The sequence below is a fragment of the Cygnus atratus genome, chromosome 13 (genome assembly GCF_013377495.2).
Source record: "Cygnus atratus isolate AKBS03 ecotype Queensland, Australia chromosome 13, CAtr_DNAZoo_HiC_assembly, whole genome shotgun sequence".
Classification (NCBI taxonomy): Eukaryota; Metazoa; Chordata; class Aves; order Anseriformes; family Anatidae; genus Cygnus; species Cygnus atratus.
In genome coordinates this window covers 13,848,984-13,868,768 of record NC_066374.1, presented here as the reverse complement: position 1 = coordinate 13,868,768, position 19,785 = coordinate 13,848,984, and the positions used below count along the sequence as shown (strand labels likewise).

The following is a 19,785-nucleotide window of genomic DNA, read 5'->3' as shown; positions in this document are numbered from 1 at the left end:
TTGGCCAAATCTTCGCATTGGGATATCTCCAGCTGTGAAAATTTCCCATGCTCTCAGCCTGCCTACCTTGTAGGCGGCAAATGGCTGAAACGAGGAGTGTAAGGGAGTGACAGAAGCAGGATGACAGAAGCAGACATGGTACTTTTGGTTAGGAAAAATCCAGCCTTAGGGAACAAAGCGACCCCCACCTGAGGGGCTGCACTTCAGGACCCTCCTCGTGTAAGAAACCCACAGCATGAGCCCATGAAGACAAAACGGTCTTTGTGTCTGTGCACACACCTCCCTCCCCGCCCCTGGTAGAAATCCCATCTGTCTGTGTCTATTAGACAGCTAAACATCTGAGAAGATTAGCGTGATTAAGTGATTAAAATCCAATTAAGGTAATCCTTGACAGCAGACATCTTCTCCAGGAGGCTGTGTTCTGTAGCTCACAGATCATGGGTTTTGTGTTTCCCCGTGCCCCATGGTGTATCTGGGGAAACAGAAATTCTTAGGCCTTTTTGGAAGGGCTGCTTGCAGATACCATGGGTGCTCCTGAGAGCTGTGCTCAGAGGCACTGCCCAACATCTCTTTGGTGCTAATTGGTGATTTGACTCTTCTAGGCTCAGCGCTGTGGACATCGCATCATTGTTGGGAAATGTGGAAGAAATCAGCGCGTTTCAGCAAACGCTGAATCAAGCCTTGGAAGATGTTGCAAAGTAAGCTTGTGCCACGGCAGTGAGGGTGTTAAGCTATTAAACTGCAGCTAAAAATAATAGAAAGACCCATTCATTAACGTTCCTCCTGGCTCCTGTCTTAGGCTTGTTAAATATAGAAGAAAATAACAGGATTGAAGAAAGGCAACAGGTAGTGCTTTGGCAGGAGGTAGAAGAAACGTTGACATTTCTACTATTCAGCTGTCTGCTGAAGCAGCTGACTTCAGAGTGTCACTAGCCCAAAGATGCAGACACATGCATGATGGGAGGTATGGTAGGCGTGAAGGTGGGATTGCCTGTGAGCAAAAAGTAAATTATCAGAGGTAATCCTTTCCCTTAGAGACCAGCCGCAGGGGGCTGCAGCATCCCATCTGCATCTCAGCCGGTGGGACAGGGCAGGCTGGGTCACCCTGTGTCCCGGGCTGGTACTGGGCTGTGATACTATCTGCAGCACAGACATCCAGTCTCACCTGAGGACCTTCTTCCTCCTCCTCAAGTGTCAGGCATGGGTGTTTGCTCCAGTCTTGCAGTGACCTGGGAGTGTCCCCATGCAGTGGGTGGCTCCTGGGCAGATGGGTGAGTGTGTCGTAGCTGCAGGGTGCAGATGAAGAGCCTCAATAACAGTGTGCTGGTGTGTTGGTGTTTGTAGGCTCTCCGAGAACCAGCAACGCGTGGGAGGCTGCTTTATGAACCTGATGCCCCAGTTCCGGTCCCTCTACCTGACGTACTGTGCTAACCACCCGTCCGCAGTCAATGTCCTCACGCAGCACAGGTGAGTAATGCAGGAGGAGACCCAGACCGAAATTCCTCCTTTAAAAGTTGCTTCTGTCATTAGTGCGTGAGCCGGCATGGCTTTTGCCCCGCACGTTGACAGCAGGCTTTGGGCTCTTCAGCATTGCCTCTCTGCTGCAGCATGCAGACATCGCCTGCTGCTTTGGTCAGCTCGTGCAGCTCTGCCATGCACTGACCTGAGCTGGTCTCACAGGTCCTGTCTGTGCATGCAGAGCTCTCTTGCCTTGCGTAAAGCAGAGGCAATAACCCTTTGCCTCCCTCAGCCCTTGCAGCAGCAGCTCCTGTGCTTGTTATAGGCTAAGGACCCGCATGCTGTTTCAGACCCACTGCTGCAGTGCCCACACACTTGCGGATGGGGGGGATGTTCCCTTGTGGCAAGATGGTGTGGGGCACATTCTTACAAAAGGAGGATGCTCGTTAAAACCACCCAGAGTTACCCAGTTTAATAATTGAGCTGCTGTTCAGCTGTCTGGTTGCTTTGCAGACTCTTTGATAGATCACAGTAATAACGCCTTCCTTCACAACGTGTCCCACTTGAGCAGACACCTGAATTTGTGTAAGGTCATGCTAAAGAGCACACTAAGCTGAAAGGCTACCACTGTGTCATCCCTAAGGCAACTTAGCTGTCTCCCTACAGTGATGTTAAAGGCAGGATCCCAGCTGTACTGTTTAATTCTTCCGTTTCTGTAATGGAAGCTTGCAACATATTTACTTACCTGCTGAAATCCAGCTTTAATTCAGCTTAACAAAGATCCGGGTTCCTGTAAATGATTCTCACTAGCCTGACCCCTTTTCTTAAAGAATCAGCTTGGACAAATGGGCTGACAAGGGCGTTGTGTGTGCTAACAGCAGCGTCCCAGAGGGTTCCCGGTGGCACAGCTCCCACCGCATCGCTGCACGTCCTCTGGCATGGCATGAGCACTGTCAGCCAGCCCACACCATCAACCAGACACCTCGCCCTGGGCCACTCTGCTGTGCCATCACCGATGTGCCCCAGGCACTGCATGCACAAACACCCACCACCACGCAGCATCCCCAGGGAGCGGACTCTTGTGCTGCTGTGTTAGCAGGTGGTTACTGGGAGGGGAGGCTGGAACGCCTGTAAGTCAAGTGCAGCTCAGAAGAGAGCCCTGGCCCTCAGGAGAGCAATGGGAGGCAGCAAAACACAGCCCTCAGCGGTGGTGAGCCCAGCTTCTTGTTGTTGTATCTATTTATAGTGATGAGCTGGAGAAGTTCATGGAGAGCCAGGGTGCGGCCAACCCAGGCATTCTCATCTTAACCACGAGCCTCAGCAAACCCTTCCTGAGGCTGGATAAATACGTGACACTTCTGCAGGAGCTGGAGCGGCACATGGAGGTAGGTGGGACACCAGGCAGGCTGCGCCCCCGGGTGCTGCAAGAGCTGTCCCCAAACTGCAGGAGGCATCTCTGCTCCTTCCCCTAGTGTTGAAGCATCACACTGCTAAATGTACTTAACCCCCGCTCCAAGGAGCTGGAAGGGGCTGTTATATCTGCATGGGACGTTAGCTGCCCCAGAGCAGGAAAGGTGGGGGAGGCTGGGGGAAGCTGTGGGAAGACATCGCCTGCTCTTTGCCTGAGCCAAATATGGGCCAATCCCAAAGTGGAATTCAGCGTCAGGCTACAGCTGGCATTTATTTGCCCAGCACCTAATAAATCAGTATTTTTATAACCATTTTATGGGATTTCTATCCCTGGCTGCTCACTCCTGCTGCACACAGGCATGTCCCCATTCCTCGCCCAAGGCTTGCGCTCCGGGCTGGAAGCAGAGTCGCGCACACAGGCGTGGATCTGGCAGCCAGTGCAGACACGGGGGCGGAGGAGCGAGTGCCTGGGAGCAGGGAGAGCAGCCAGCGGGTAGAGACTTCCTCAGCGGGCAGCAGATCTGCTCTGGGACGTTTGTCCCCCAGGCATTGTTGTCATCTCTGTCCCTTACTGCTTTGGCTCTGCTACTCGCCTGGTGGTGTGCTCCAGCCATGGTGCAGACCTCCAGTACCAGGAGGTGAGGAAAGCAAGACGTAACAATCTGGTTTTAAATGTTTTTGCTTTTCCCTCTTCTGATATTAATTACCACCAGTTAATTACTCAGCAGACTTAGCCATGATCATTCGAATCCATGTCCCAGCCAAAAGATTATAACCACTGTGTTTGAACAAGAGGTTTTTCTTTATAGGAAAGGGCGTAAGACCCTGCACCTTAGGCAAACCTGACCTCCCCTCCTCTTGCCTGGCCTGGCTGAGCTGCAGGGGCAGAGTTGAGCTTGGATGCAGCCACTGTGACCATACATGGACCGGCGTGCTCTTTGCAGAATGCCATGTCAGGGTCAGCAGTGGATTCAGGGACACGCACGTCACCTGTTTCTTTTAGTTTCTAAGCCGGGTGTTGGGAGTAGAGGTTTTATTGCATGAGTAAGGAGGGTTGAGGTTTAAGCTGTGATGCCCTGGGAAGCGTATGTATGTATACAATGTGGGTATACGCAGTGTGGATGTATAGCACAACGTTCCCTGCACTGCTGCACAGCTGGAGATGGGGCAGGCCTCTGAAAAGCCATGGGGGTAGCTCCATCACAGCCTAAATACCTTATGATTTGCTTGGCATGAGGTCTGGATGGTGAAGAGCTTGTGATGTAGGGCCCTGAATGCCCAGGGAGCGTACCAGCGTGCAGCTGCAGCCAGAGATAAGAGGCAGCATCTTTCCCCTCCCTGGCCTGGGATGTGCCCTCCCTTAAACCCAGAGTTGGAGCTCCCACTGATGTTCATGGAAACTGCACCCTTGATGGTGCAATGGCTGGAATATTTGCACACTAATAGAAGTTCCATTTGTGAATGTGAAACTAGAAATCCACCCTACCTGCCTGTCGGGTCTGCCTGTTTGTATTTATTTTCCTTAAGTGTTGTAAAATCATCTCTAGTCTTGCTCTGGCCTCTTTACACTCATTAAATAGGCTGATATCATCGAATTGCATAGCTGCTTTAAAAGATGCCAAGTTGAGCAGGGTGGTGAGGAAGCCAGCACTGGTACCTGGGGGATTTGGGCTGCCCCCTGCAGTCCCTGATGCCTGCCCCTGGGGCCCTGCAAGCCCTGGGTGCACTGGAGCCATCAGTCATGTTGGGCACTTTGCAGGGCTGTTGCTGTTCGTGATTCAGGGTTTTTTCTCTCCCTTCACTAGGAGGCGCATGCAGATCATGAAGACATCTTGAAAGCCATCACATCCTTCAAGTCTCTTGTGGTAGGTGGCAATTCTTAAAATAGAGCACTCCATTTCAGAGCTGCATTTCATGAAGAATGAGTCAAGCCTGACATTTGTCTCCTCATTTAAAAGAAAAGAAAGGTCTTTTGGAATGGAAAAGATGGGTGATAAAGATGCTTAATTTCAGGTTTCAAGCCTAGAGTGCCCCTCTGGTTGCATGCTTCAGCAGTTACACGCTGGCTCTGTGGTCCCAGCAGCAGAAGTCTCTGGCTCTGCGCAGTGCTACAGAAGGCCATGTATGGGTAGTGGTGGGGGCTGGGACCCTTTCATCTCCTTTTGCCTTTTTACCCTGGTCATTTGCCACCTGAAACTATACAACTATACTGCCCCTTGCTCTTGAAGGTGAGCTGTGAAGGAGTAGTACCGGTGTCTGACTCAAATGCTGGTGCCAGCCGAGGGGTCCCCTCTGAGCCACTGGACAGCTCAGGGCTTTGTTGAGATGTGCTCCACGGGCATCAGGAGGCCCTAGCCGTGGTGCAGATATTTGTGGCTCCTGGTGCCATGGCCGTCAGTGGGGAAAAGACAAATGGCAGCAAAGTGATGAGTCAGAGGAAGGTACCAGCTCTGTTTCTGTGCACTGTATTACCTATGCCCCTCAAAATCCTGGTGCAATGAGATCAAAAAGAGGGGTGAAAACCATCCACATGCACAAAGGTTTTACCTAGCAAAGCTTTTTTTCAATTATTATAAAAGCTATCATTTCTCTCTGTAGCCACTATAAATACCTTTCACTATAACCACTCCAGATGTGGTCCAACTTCCTTCCTTAGCATGGCAGATGCAGGCTTTCAGTGCTTAGCAGTGCAGATAAAAGATGCGGAGGAGAAAGTTCATAGAAAACAGGAAAGGGCGATCATGTTACATTTACTTAGAAACTCAGCTCCCGTTCCATTAATTCTAGTAGGTAGTAGGGGAATAATTCAGTTAAATTATAAGATGTCATTCATCTTTAGGAATGCTCGTATTTTTTTTTACTTGAGAAGTGCACTGAGCAATTCAGTGTAATTATGGTAGAACGAAAGGGGTTTGGCATGGGTTCGAGGTTCGATGGGCAGAGATGCTCCTCGCAATACAAGCGTGGTGCCTGGGACCAGAGGCTCCTGGGCAAAGGCAGGGCAGTAATTGCAGAACTCTGCCATTTGGTGCCTCTGTACAGATCGTGGTGGACTGCTGTGCATTTAGTATGAATTTGCATCCTGAGAACTTCGAATTCAGACAGTCAGGGAGCTGCCGAAGCACCCGGTAGTTGCAAAACCAGAGGAAGCCCCCACAAAATTGTGTCTTTTCATACTAGACCCAGGGCAGCCTTTCCTTTGGGCATGCCTGAAGATCTGGATAGTCAAAGAATTTGCATGAAACTCGACTCCTTCCTGAGTCTGAAAGGAGGAAAATCTCCATCAGAAACCAGGGTTTGGAAAAACCAAGCAGTGGGTGAAAACTGAGCCCAGATTTGGCCTTGCAGCAATTTTTCCCATTGGCAGAAAGGTCAGTTAAAACAAGTTTTGCTTGGATTCGCAGGGCTGCCTTTGCTCGGTCAGCATTGTCCTTTGCTTGCTGAAAGCAGCTGCAAGACTGGCTGCTCCATGGAGCTCTGAGTCCACAACTGGAAGTATCGCTGCAGTCTTTTGAATTACGGCAGCCTCAGAAGCTGCCTTTCGTGTTGCTGTACTGCATTGCTGAAATACTGTGCCAAGTTCTCACTTCTGGGTTTGCAGATTTTGATAAGAAAATATCTGCCTATCTGGGTTGTGGGGGCTTTGCAGTGCTGCAAGGATAAGTCTTTTTGCTGTTTCAGCAAAGTTGGACGAATCTTTCTGAACACCAGCAAAATTAGCAACATTTAACTCTGTGGCTATCTTGGTTTGGAAAATGTGACCCTATACTCTCAGAGGTAGAACTGGTTTGGAAAGAAAAGTTTGCTCGGTACAGTATGCAATTTCTTTGACATTTTAACATATTCATTACATCATAAATTGCTGTGGTGTGATTTTTGACAAGGTTTGTGTAATAGAGCCAAAGCAGGCTTTTCTGGTTGAAAAATAGTGATGCTTTCACAAGATGGCAAGCGTTTTGTGTGTGTAACTCTGGCCAATACTATCGACCTTTGCTAAGTTTGTCTCATCGTTCTGGGTCTCTTTTGGGGTAAAGTGGTGAAACCTGGAGCACTGCAGGCAAATTTTGCATGTGGTGCAATCTGTTGAGCACTGAGCCCACACGCAAGCTTGGCTGGTGGAACCATCTTCCTTGGGATGGTCTGCGTTCACATCTGCACTTTTGCTAACAAAACATACCGTGGTGATTTCCAGTCACAGTGTCAGGAGCTGAGGAAGAGGAAACAACTTGAGCTGCAGATCCTTTCTGAATCCATTCAGCGCTGGGAAGGAGAGGACATAAAAACGATGGGGAACATCATCTACATGTCCCAGGTTATGGTGCAGAGTGGGGGGAGCGAGGTGAGTGCAGCTTCCAGGTAAAGACATTGTGACCAAATGCCCTCTGCTTGGGGGATCAGCTGTGCAAGGTGACAACTACTCTGACCCCAGGCCAGCAAAGAGCTCACAAATAATGCCGATACATAATTTTACTTGGACAAGCACTGCACGACTGGAACTGCGCACGTCTTTGGAGTCAGGTATCAAGACCTGGTTGCTTAGCTTCAGCCCTTCAGTGACACACTTTTCCAGCAAAAGAAGTGTCTTAGTGTCATACAGCACATTAATTCCCCTCCTTTCCCCCTGTGACTGAGAAATGAGAGTGACTTTAACGTGTGCATTAGCATCATCATTTTGCCACGTCCTGTGCGCAGCATGGTGACTGTAATGGTGTTCCACTCCAGAGCTGACTGTGTTTAGCAGGGAACCGGAGGGATCCCCGCCAAACCCATCGCTGGTCCTGAAGTATCACACCTGTGCTTTCAGCAGATGCTCGCCAATAGTGTTAGACCCACGAATACCGCATGTTTGGTGTTTGCTGTCTGGGAAAGTGCCTGCTATCGATGAATTACTTGCTTGCTGTAGCAACTTTTCTCTGGGAAGGGAAGACCTGTAAAACAAAACTCGGCAGAGTCTAGTCCTAGAGTTTTGTTTGGGACGTGAAGTGCTGGGGACATAAGGTCTTAGTCTTCTGAGGCATTTTGAAATGATGGGAAGGGGAAATTAAAAACATCTTTAGGACTAGCAGGATGCAGACAAAAATGTATGCAGGCTCCCTTGGAAAAGCCAGTATAGATGTAAGATGCTGTAAAGAAAAAAAGCCAAAATAATTGGTTTGGGTTTGATCTCTCTAAGGCTGTGGTTCCAGCTGCAGTGGGTGCCTTTTGCTGCAGGAAAGTACTTGTGATACACTGCAGACTGGACTAACCTAAATTCTTATCCCCGCAGGAGAAAGAAGAGCGGTATTTCTTGTTGTTTTCCAATGTTTTGCTCATGCTGTCTGCAAGCCCACGGATGAGCGGGTTCATCTATCAGGTAGGCATGCTTAATTTGAGGTTGCAAGGCATTAGGTGTGAAAAAGGAAATCAGATATCTCTGATCAAATTCAAATCCCCTTCTTCCATAAATCTCTGTTTTATGTAAATGGGCTGGGAACCAAGGCTTGGTTTTGCCATGCATGCCAGGACACTTACTGCAAGTAGCTTTGTCCTGACAACTGGTTAGACAGCATTTGGTAAGTGTGAATACTTTGAAATTAGAAAAAATATAAAAATAAAACACACCAGTCCCTATCTTTCATGCTCTTCTCAAGAATTCAGTGTGTGTGTCAAGTGTCTGGAGCCAGCTGTGGGGTTTTGCCCCAGACAGCCAGTTGGCTGTCAATGTTGTGTTGTCTCCGTACAGTATCTCGCTATTATAAAGCCCACTGTAAACAAGCCCAAATTTCCTGTGTGTGAGGCACCCCGAGTGATGCGCTTCAGGTGTCTTACTTTTCCGAATGGCTGCCATCGGGCTCTTTCGAGCTTGGCTTCTCTCCAGTTGCCTGAAACAATCAATGCCCTCCAGGAAAAGGACACTCCTCTGCTGATGTGTCATTTGTCATATGAGAAGGTGGTGAGACAGACGGTGAAGATTTGGGAAGGATTTGGCTGGGTCTTTAGTTTTTACCCACCAGTGGGAGTAAGGTGAACGGGCAGCGCGCCATGCAAAACAGAGGGACAGGGAAGGCTTTCAGAAAAAAGAGGGGAAGTTGATAGTCCTGACTTCTTTGTAAAAAGGGTTTGCACCTCATGAATAGAAAGGGTGGCAGATGAGCTGGGGATGACTCAGTTGTCATGGGAGCCTCTTCTCAGGGGTTTGACCTAATTGTGCAGGGAAGTCTAGATCCATACATTAAAGGATACTCTTCCTGCAGTCTGAGGCCTTCGCAAATCAGTTTTTAATGGCAGTTCCCAAAGAGTCAGCAGAAAGGAGCAGAACGACATTGGAAGTAGATGCAGACATTCACTCCTCCTCAATTCTCCTAGGGAAAGCTGCCTTTAACAGGAATGACGCTGACAAAGCTGGAAGACGCCGAAGGAAACGAGCACGTGTTTGAAATCGCAGGTGAGTGGGGCCCCTGCCTGGGGCCGTCCCTACCAGTCCGAACAGCAGCTGCCACCAGTGATACCAGTCCTCCTCACAACCACCATGCTGTGCTTTTTGCTCTTTTCCTGCGCATTGTCTGAGTTCTGGGCATGTCCCTCCTGGTTGAGGCTACCTCCTCCCAGTGCCGGTTCCCTTGGCTTCTCTGTGCTGCTCCAAGGCTGCCGGGCACTGGCAGTCTGGAGCAGGACAGGCAGCCACATCTTTGTGGTCTCTGGCCACTGAACTTTGCAAACAGAGGAGCCACTTGCTGCCCTGCTGAGCTGAGCTCCTCCTATGTTTCTTCCTGCATCTCTACCACTCGCTAAAGATGGTGGTTTGACCCTCTGCTGCAGGGAACATGACAGAGCGGATCACCGTGTCCTGCAGCACCAGCCAGGATTTGCACGAATGGCTTGACCACTTGCAAAGGCTGACCAAAGGGACGTGCAACACCGTATCCAAAACGCAGTCCTGGAGCGCTCATTCGGTAAGTGTGCTGCCTCCCAGCCTGTTTGCTGCCTGTTGTTTCTCAGCCCTGGCTGATCTCTCTTTTTCAGCAGCGTGCTGCGATATTGAGGTAATACAGCTATAAAACTTCTCACATCCTGCAGTTTTGTTTATAACCATGCGGTGCTTGTACCATTTTTCATATATCCTGCCCTAATTTTGTTGCAACTTAGGTGTCTAAAAGGCATTCATGGTGAACCTTTGTCCATCCCCCTCTGCTTGACTACTTTGTTTGGTGGCTAACAATCTTCACTGCTTCTCATCTATTTTCTCAGACATTTAGCTCAACCGGACAGATCCGTGGCCCTCTGGAACCCCCCAAAATCCTCAAGCCTTGGAGCTTGAGCTGCCTCCGTCCTGCTCCTCCACTCAGACCATCAGCGGCACTGAGTTACAAGGAGGTAATCCTGCGTGCGTGCAGAGGACCCTGATTTCATGGCAATCCCTAGCGCTTGTGCCCAGGTTTCTTACCCATCGCGAAGGCACAGGTTTGCTGCTCCTTTAGTTAATAGGGATGCTGAGAAAAAATACTGTGTAAAGCTATGCCCAGTCGTGCAAACCAGTGATGGATGCTTGTCGCTGCAGCTGGCTTTGAGCTGCAAGCAAAGCATGAGCACGTGTGTTTGCAGAGTCAGCCCTGTCCCTGGTGTTTGCTGTAGCCAGCGCTCTTGGAACAGGTGCAGGGGATTTTGTTGCTGTAGCTTGCAGCGTCCCTACCTCGCCTGCCGGATGTCACTGGTCTCCTCCTCTGGGTTTGGCCAGAGCTGTGTCAGAGCAGCGCTCAGGATCGAGCCCCCAGCCTTGCTTCACCGCGAGGAGGAAAAGGCCTGTTGGTATTCTGTACGATTCCCACCTATGTTTTTGTGGGGTGCTCAACCCCAGTGCTTTGCACACCCGTAACTTGCTGGGATGTAGCAGCTGGGGTGTCGCTTCCCCCGCAGCAACCCCCAGCCTGGGAGGCAGGAGGTGGTGTGGGGAAACCCAAAATAAACCCCAGCTCCCATTCTCACCCCTGTTGCAACTGCAGCGCTGTCCTTCCCTACCTTGTGGTAAACTTTTGGGATTACTCACCAGTAACTCTGTAACGTTCCTTTTACTGAATGAGCACTCCGGTTCTGAGTCACCAGCCTTTCTTGGTACAGCAGCCTGGGAGCTTCACTGCCCAGGCTCCCAGCAGGGACAGGGACAGGGATGGGACTCGTGTCAGGCTCAGCCCCCCAGCATCCAAGGAATGGAATGCCCGGCAGCCGGCGGGGCCGTGGGTCCTCTGCTCCAGGCAGATTCTAGGTAGCTTCACGGCGTTTTGTTAGGCTTACTTCTTAAAATTCGTTAAACATTAATTATTACATTAAACATTAAATTCATTAAACTTTGGGAATTAAATTGTTCCGAAACCAAACAAGCAGGCTGGAAACCACGCTTAATCTTTGCATGTTCCAAATCCCTGATGTAGACTAAACAGTCTTGCGCTTGCATGGTGCATTAAAATATAAGGAAAGGCTTTAATTAGAGGAGAAATTTTTCTGTATGAAAGTGCAAGGATGGTATTTATTTATGATGTAGGGCAAAACCACAAATTGAGTGATATCATTAATACCACAGCTCTCTGCAATTTCTCAGTTATTCTCGGCTGCGCACAGCAGGAGTTAAACCAGCTGCATAGAAAGGAGCCAAGAGGTTTTTCAAGAGAGGCTGTGCTGGCAGGGAGCTCCAGGGGCAGGATGGGGCTGCAGGCTGGATGGCAGCATGCAGGGCGTGGAAGGACCAAAAATGTGGTCACAGGCATCCCCCCCGACTCTAATGAGCCTTCAGTTAAAGGCTCTGCAGAGGCTACTAAGTCCCCAGATAGAGAAAAGCATATCACGTCCTTGCGTTGGGTGTGGACATGCAGCCTGTGGACACAAGCTTGTGATGACAAACACGAAATAAGTTCAGTTGTTGGCCCAGAATTAAAGTAGGGCACAAAATGAACTATGCTAACAGCTCAGCACAAGTCACCTTTCTATAACAAAGAGATAATGAATGAATTCAAATATCAAATGTTATTTGCAGGGAAGGGAGTAGGGGAGTTTGGTTAAAAGATTAGAGATTTTCAGACATCCAGTGTTACTTTAATTGGCTTCTAGTAACGTAGGATGGGATGGCATAGTCTTGTGCATTTCCTCATACCTAGTTGTGTTCAGGAAACCCCAGAACCTGCTTGCATACCGCACAGCACTGTTGTTATTTCCATTGAAATTGGGTCATTTTTCCTGTTCTGTTTCCAGTAATCATTTGAAATGACAGAGCAGGTGCTGTGGGTAAAGCAGTGTGTCCGGATTCAGGTTAGCAAAGCGAAAAAGATTTACAGATGATTTCCACTTTTTTTTTTTTTCCTTTTCTATTTTTAAGCGGCCTGCTTTGCATTAGGTGAAGGGGTTTTTAACACCGGGATTTCTAGCTTTTGTTGGCCAGACTGGCAGGAGAGCGGTGAGGCTCCCTGTGCCGGGCATCCCATGGACGGGACCCTCTGCAGGGTGTGGAGGGAAATCCTGCTGCACGAATGCCTGATACTGTCAGGTTTCCAGTGAGCATGGCAGGTGCCCTCCAGGAGGGTCCCCTTTGAGAAGACAAAGTCCTGGAGGATTGTCACCAGGTCGGGCAGAGCAGCGCATCCCTTCATCCCCAGGGCTCGACGGAGCCTGGCGGGCTGGGTGGCTGCGGCACTGGCACCAGCTGTGTACGTGCTAGCCTATTTTAAGCACTTTCCTCTTAAGCAACCAATATCTACAGAAATCTACTACTAACACAGGAGGCATGTTCTCTATTTTGATGTGTTCAGAGTGCATTAATGCCCACTTACCATGCGTTTCACATGTAACTTTTTCAGTTTTGCATAACACCGTTCTTTGCATGTTGATAGCCAAACCAGTACAGAGGGTGTGCCAAATTAATCACAACACTAACATTTAAATGTGGTTTAGAAATGTTGATTTAATGGACTTGGTCAGTAAAATCATCAGTCTCTCACACTCATCTTCTCTTTCTTTGCATATTCATTGTAGAGGATGTCTTATATCTTAAAGGTAAGGGTAGATACATCTCTTTGGCTTACTGTGGCAAAGACTGCTTGTTGCTGTTCATGCTTCGTGTGCTTGCATGACCCTAATTTTGCCTGGCTGTATCAGTAAGTTAACATGAGAGTCAGTGGTGACTGGTAAATGTATTTTGAGAGATCTTTCAAGAAGGATTTAGGACTGTGGTACTAAACTTCCTGGCATGCCTCTCCTGCCGCTTGTCATTCCTTAAAGTTTGTACTGCATGTAACCTATTAATATACTAATTCTCTCCAAATCAGCATGACTTGTAACTCAGTGAAGGAGCTAAAAGCTTGTGTTTCTTACTTGTGGAGTCAAAGCAAACACTAACTTTGTGTGTATTTGTTTGTTTTCCGTGTATGTTGGGGGGTATTTATACTCTCAAACAAATTGTGTACATTGAGAAACGATGTCATTTGCCCACTTCCTTTTAATTAGAAATCAAATTGAGTCAAGGAAATAAACAGTATTTAAGGTTTTTTAACAAAGATCGTGGAGTTGATAAACAGACCCAAAGTGCTGTGAATATGTTGGAATTCTTTGGCCAAAGGATATTAGCTGAGGGATATTAGCTAAAGGAGTGTGTCCGGACCTGGACCTGCAGGTGCAATTCCCACTGCTGTTAGAGGGAGCAGTGGCTACAGGACTAGTGCATGGGAAAGGCAGAAAGCATAATGTCCTCCAACTTTATTGTCGTCTGCTTTGTAGTTCTCTAATGTGTTGTGCATAGCACAGATAGCCACATTCAGCCTGAGCTGCTCCATTGTTTGAGCTGCCTTTGATTCTGGTCAAGTACAAGAGTCTGTTTCTCTGTAGGACTCCAGCAAAAGTCCAAAAACCATGAAGAAGTTTCTTCCAAAAAGGAAAACTGAGAGAAAAGCATCAGATGAAGAGTTTGTTATTAGGAAAAGTAAGTGTTGAATTTTTCTCTTCTTTTCTGTGGTTTCTTTGTGCTCAGTAATCCCCACAGGGCTTTGAGAACAACCTTTCTTATGGCGCTGAATGCGGCACGCGAGCAAGCCTACGTGCTGCTGAGCACGGGAGGCTGCTGCAGGTGCAGCCTTTCCCAGGCACATACAGATCCCCTCCGAGCTGTGACTGTCAGGCAGCACGATTGTCCTCATCGTGATTCCTACCGTGAGATCACGTGGCTCTGGGTGGTCTTGCTGTGGCTACGAAGCCAAGAAATTACGCCAAAGCAGTTAAAAGCTGCACTGAAAGTGCACACCCAAGGTCATCCAGATGTGTCTGAGCTGGGACAAACTCTTACCTGTCCATGCCGTCAGGTCCTGGAGCCGTTTCCACAGGGGACAACAGAATTAAAATAAGGCCCTGTTCTTGCAGAGGTGTTCACCTGCAAAGAAAGATGTCCTGACTGCTACCTGAAGCCAGTCTGGGATATTCCTCAGGGGAGGGAAGGGTGAAAGGCCAGTGGTGCGCTGCTGCAGTATGAACCTGAGGTCACTTGAAGACAGCACCGAGCTAGGGTTAGGAATGAAGACTTCACCTTTCAGAGTCCTGTTGTGTTGTAGCTGTACCAGATATCCCCAGGGCACTGCCCTCCTCTGGGAAGCCCTCCCAGGAAGGCTGTTCTGCCTGCCCATCTCTCTGTGCTGCTGGCACCCAAAGTCAGGCATCGTTCCCCAAATTTTGCTAAGGTGAGCCCTAGAAGTGCTTTTTCCTACCATTTAGTCATGGTGCTTGATGTCACAGGATGTTGCAAAGGCCAGAAAATGTAAGGGAACTCAAAAAGGGATTAGGGAAAGTCCCCAAGACTGTCAGTCAAGGAAACAATGCTGTCTTGCTCTGAAGTCCCTTAACAGGAAGGCTGGGAGAGAAGAATCCAGAGCACTTGGCTTTTTGTGGCAGCTGTTGTCTGCAATGTTTTACAGGTACTGCTGCATTGGAAGAAGACGCTCAGATCTTGAAGGTGATCGAGGCATACTGTACCGGGGCAGGCTTCCAGCAAGCTCTCAGTTCAGGTGGGCACAAACAGATTATTTAATGTTCATTCTGCCTGTAACACTGATAACCTGTCTGGGAAAAAACAGATGGTTGCATCAGACAGCAATGAGACTCATGCTAGGAAACTGTGTGGTGTTCAATCTTCAAGATAAGGGAGCTTCATCTACCTAGTGGTTTAGTTGCCATTGTTTTTCTTCTAAACACAGAATGAGCAGGTAGGAGGGTAGATGAGAGACAGCTACTTCACCAGCACTTGCAGCACTTGTTAGGAATTAAACGAACCTAGTCAGTGCCTGTGGCTGTCAGCACTGAAAATCTGATAGTAATCTCAGGTTGCATATAGCTTTAGAAAGGAAGCATGAATATTATCTCTCAATCAGCTGCGTATTTAAGAACAAGCTACTTCATAAGAACCTATCTAGCATCTTAAACTCTGGAAATATAGCTATTTGTCATTGCTGGTAAGATGTCAAATTAAATCACTGAACTATCAAATAATGGCACATTTACAAAAGGGAGACCGTATTTCTTCTGAGAGCTCTGGACCCGAACTGAGTGATTTAATTTATAAATAATGATGTAGCTTTAGGTGCCGTGAGCACTCTTGGAAACTTTCCCTTCATGGCCTGGCTCTGGCTCAGCCGCGCACACCAGCCCGCATTTAACCCTGCCGAGCCTCCCGCTCCCAGGGTGAGCGAAGGCTGCGTTTGCTGTGCTGCCTCCGGCACGGCGTGGGCGCCAGGGAAAGTCTCCCTTTTTCTTCATGATGAGTAATTCTTGCACACAGGCTCCCGTAAAGAATCCATCCCCCAAGTCCTTCTTCCTGAGGAAGAGAAAATCATCATCGAGGAAACAAGAAGCAACGGCCAGACTGTCACGGAGGAAAAGTAAGCAAGGCTGCAGATTCCCCTGTCACTTTTTGGAAGGATGGTTAAAAACCAGTGTCCTCTCTGTCCTCCGCCCACAGAAGCGGAGCTGGTCAGGAGCCTTGTCCTGGCTGTGCCAGAAATGCTGGGCTATTCCAGTTGCTATTTTGTCCCTTTTCAAGACCAGAGCCACATTCCCAGCTGCTCTGACATGGCTGCAGCCTCCTGGGAGCATGTGCCTGGGTCTTGAGAGCCAGTTTATTGAGTCCCAGAGCTTCTCCGGATGTACTGAACTGGGTCAGGGAGGACAGAACCAAACAAGTGGGTTTTTTTTTGTTGTTGTTTTTTTTTAAGCTACAGACATAGCAGGCTGCTGCCACCCCTCATGAGGCTGCGTGATGCTGCCTGTGAGTGCTCCCAGTCTGCTCCATAGTGCTTCAGCATCTGGGTTATGATGTTGGTCCCCTCCTTTTCTAACCCAGGCAGTACATTCCTTTTTTGCTTGTTTTTTTTATCAGCACAACCTCAAGGAATCAGGGCCATTTAACAAAAGATGCTCAGGCACTTGAATTTTAAAACCTTTTTTTTTTTTTTTTTTTGCAGTAGCATAAACAAGGAAGCCAAAGCCACAGACCTTTGTTGTTAACTTAAAGATAGCAGAACAAGGTTGCTTGGTTTGCTTTTTTTTTTTTTTTTTCAGTGTTGAGAAAAGAGCCCTGAATTTTTGGCTGGTGGTCCATAAATGCTCCTGGGCTCTGTTTCCAGGGTGACTTCATAGGTAACAATGCCAGTGGCAGTCCCATGCCTGCAGTGGAGAAAAGGGAGCTGGAAGCACCTTCCCCATGAGTGCTTCAGTCACAAAAGCTCCCAGGCTGTTGCTGTTTTACTGCACTTCAGCTCGTTCTGTTTTAGTTTGGTTTTTGATGTTTTGCCTTTTTTTTTTTTGCAGGAGCCTTGTTGACACAGTTTATGCACTGAAAGATGAAGTCAAGGAACTGAAGCAGGTAATTTGAGTGGTTTTGTTTGTGCTGTGAGTCGACTGGTCCATGCCCAGGAAAAGTCACACCAATTGCTGGTTCCATCCTGAAGCTGCTCCGTGCGTGCAGCTGGATGGTGCCTTGACAGGATCCTCCATCCAGGCTTGCAACTAGGTTTCCGGGAGGATGCTTCTACCTGCTTAGTCCTGGAACTTCTTTGCATGTCTGTAAGGTGGTGAGGGTCTGCTTGAACAGCTCAGAGCACATGTAATGCGTGTTCATCCTCTCAGGCAAGCATTGACGTGCCAAATGTCCCTGGTATCTTACTGCCCCTGAGCCACAGGCAACCAGGATAACAGAACTACCTCATTGCATCAAGTGCATGGGCATTAACTGCATCTTTGTTCTTTTACTTTTCGCCTTGTAGGAGAACAAAAGGATGAAACAGTGTTTGGAGGAAGAGCTCAAATCCAGGAAGGACTTGGAGAAGCTGGTCAGAAGGCTGCTGAAGCAGACAGATGAGTGTGCCAGGGAGGACACGGGGCGCAAGTCGTCTCTGATTGCCTGAATTTGGGGAGAAGCTGCTGGCAGTGGTGCGTGACCTCAGGTGTTTTTTGGGAAGCAGAACTGGATCCTTTGCCTCTTCTTGCTCCTTATTTTGTTGGTTTGGGGAATTTTGTTACCAAAAAAATGTCAGAGAGAAAAAAAATAGTTTTTCTTCCATCCAATAAGGAAATAAAGCAAACAGAAACAATCAATCACAACTAAAACAGTAAGCAAGTGGTCCATGATTCACAATTCATCTGCAGCAACTAATACCTCATCGTACCTACTACTGGGAGCAAACACAATCTCTGCTAGTGATTGCCGCTCACAAAGGGTATGGCAGCAGTTTCCTAGAGGAAGCTTAAGCACTTTTTAATGCTTTCATTCTTTTCAAAAGCACCGGTACCTATTTATTGAATGAAAACATTACTGAGTTGGCATTGAGCAGAAACCAAAAAGCACCTTGCTCCTTTTTTTCAGATAATCATAGCTGGGGAAGCTTTTCCCATCCACCTTCTTTTTTCCCCATTAGTTGACTGTAGCGAACTAGAGCCCAGCAATACTGTGGTTCCCGTGTGGCCTTGATACTGATTAAAATGTGCAATTAACATGAAGACATTTTAACTCCTTGGGGAAGTCAGATGTGGAGCACCTGTCAGAGCGCACGGGAAGGTATGTTGCACAGTACTGCCTCCTAACAGCTCGTGATTAGCACAACAGGTAACTGCTGTTCTGTCCCCAACCCCTTTCGTTAAGCATGACCTGAAACTCCTACACCCTGCTTTCTTTTCACTTTGAGTGTCCAGGTATTGTATGAGTTTATAGTTTTGCTGTGCTTCCCCTTGCAGGACATGCTTTTCTCTGTATGAAATGCAAACACTGCTTGACAGCAAAAACAACACCCGAATATGCTTGTCCCCCGCTCCCTTCTTCCCACGTTAGGCTCTCCTTCCCAAAGGCTAGGAACGTGCAGCCAACGGTCACTTCTCCCCCATTGCCCCAAAGGGGCTTTGCTCTAGGAAAAAGGAACTTTTGGGATAGGAAAGGTATTTATATTCAGGCTTTGACAAGAGCTGTAACGCTCCTGGGGCAAGGACGTGCAGTACCTTCCCGATCCATGCACAGCTCCTCGAACACAGCACACGGACAACATGCATATGTATCGGCTATCTTCATCTTATTTGGTGTTACATCCTAGTTTATAACTGATGTTTTCCTTCCTTCCTTAGCAGCATTATACAAGTAACTTTCTGTTAAAGTTAATAATAAGTCTTATGTATATCACAGGGCAGCATGGTCCCAGGGTGTGCAGATACACTGCAGCTCCTTAGTCATACCGTTACATTGCTCATGAAGGATGTAATAGAGGCAATAATAATAACTCCCTCATCGCAATTAAAATTCAGCCAGAACATAGCAAATGGTGTTTGGGGAGAGCTAGACTCTGAATCATCACAAGGAATGTAAAAAGAAGCCCTCTTTAAGCTGTTTCTAGGACAAAACAGGGGCCTTTTTTTTTTTTTTTCCTCTGGCTACATTTGCTATCTCCAGGGCATCCTGGTTAGACAGCAGCTCTCTGCATCCTTGGCTGGGTACACAGTTGAAAGATTGGGTCAACAATTGAGTTCTGCTGTGCTGGATAATCATTTTCTAGGATACCGACCTTTGCTGCACAAGTTAGCACAGCTGAACCGCTGTTCTGGGATGCCATGCCCAGATGCCCCAGCATCATCCAGTCCAGCTGCCTGCTCGAGGGTGGGCTAGAAACGAGGCTAGCAATATGCAGTCAGTGCAAGGAAGTCAACCAAGGGCCATTTGTACTCCCACGGGAAGGTAGAAATGTTTCCCTGCTGCCCACAGTTCAGTTAAAATCCATGCTGTGTACATATGCATGTTTCTAAGATGTAATGTGATGGAGGGCACACTGGGACATTTTTGGATCAGGCGTTTGTCAAGAGCTAGAAGCCAAAAAAAAAGAAGAGAAAATAAAAAGGAAAAGAAGCCATGCCAGATGGACAGCAATGTTTCCATATTTACTTTGTTTACAGTGCTTTGTAAATAGGTTCCAGTGAGTCCGTCTTTAGATGGATGTTGTGTCAGCTGCCTTCCAGTTTATCTTTGTCATGTAGGTTTATTTACTGTTACTACTTATGCAAGTTCAACTTTTCTAACATGTTTTTATTTTGAACAGTTTTTTAAATTGACATTTTCAACAAATAAAGAAGGATAAAAATCGCTTCTTAGCCCTCAGTGCTGCTTCCTTTGTGTCTGTCTCACCTCTCTCTGGGGCTGCACCCAGGGAAGCAAGTGGGTGCAGTACGAAAACCTCGCTGAGCGCTCAGCAAACATTAGAATGAAAGCAAAGCCAACACTTGCTCTGGGCATTCCTGATTTAAGAAAAGATATCAAAACGCCCACAGCTTCATCACGTCCCCTCTGGTCCATTGGGCACCGGGGGGTGCTTGTGCGAATGGTCATGCTGGCATTTGGACTGTCGCTCCCACCATTGCATGGCCCCACAGCAGGGAGGGAGT

The 19,785-nt window shown here is 48.0% G+C and overlaps 1 protein-coding gene across 12 annotated transcripts in view; it reads left to right on the top strand.

Annotated features, from left to right (window-relative positions):
• ARHGEF6 (Rac/Cdc42 guanine nucleotide exchange factor 6) overlaps window positions 1–19,501 on the top strand; it is a 38,896-nt gene extending 19,395 nt beyond the window's left edge. For 4 of the 12 annotated variants that reach the window (XM_035541729.2, XM_050713408.1, XM_050713412.1 and 1 more), the window contains 15 exons: window positions 603–698; window positions 1,345–1,467; window positions 2,705–2,843; window positions 4,674–4,733; window positions 7,061–7,207; window positions 8,135–8,221; window positions 9,214–9,292; window positions 9,667–9,800; window positions 10,096–10,221; window positions 12,865–12,885; window positions 13,714–13,807; window positions 14,790–14,879; window positions 15,650–15,749; window positions 16,678–16,732; window positions 17,133–19,501. In XM_035541729.2, the coding sequence (XP_035397622.1) occupies window positions 603–698; window positions 1,345–1,467; window positions 2,705–2,843; window positions 4,674–4,733; window positions 7,061–7,207; window positions 8,135–8,221; window positions 9,214–9,292; window positions 9,667–9,800; window positions 10,096–10,221; window positions 12,865–12,885; window positions 13,714–13,807; window positions 14,790–14,879; window positions 15,650–15,749; window positions 16,678–16,732; window positions 17,133–17,273 (1,492 nt within the window). In that variant the 3' untranslated portion in view covers window positions 17,274–19,501. The remainder of the gene's footprint in view (window positions 1–602; window positions 699–1,344; window positions 1,468–2,704; window positions 2,844–4,673; window positions 4,734–7,060; window positions 7,208–8,134; window positions 8,222–9,213; window positions 9,293–9,666; window positions 9,801–10,095; window positions 10,222–12,864; window positions 12,886–13,713; window positions 13,808–14,789; window positions 14,880–15,649; window positions 15,750–16,677; window positions 16,733–17,132) is intronic. The other 8 variants (XM_035541730.2, XM_050713409.1, XM_035541736.2 and 5 more) reach the window with 3 other exon arrangements.
• The last annotated feature ends 284 nt before the right edge of the window (window positions 19,502–19,785 follow it).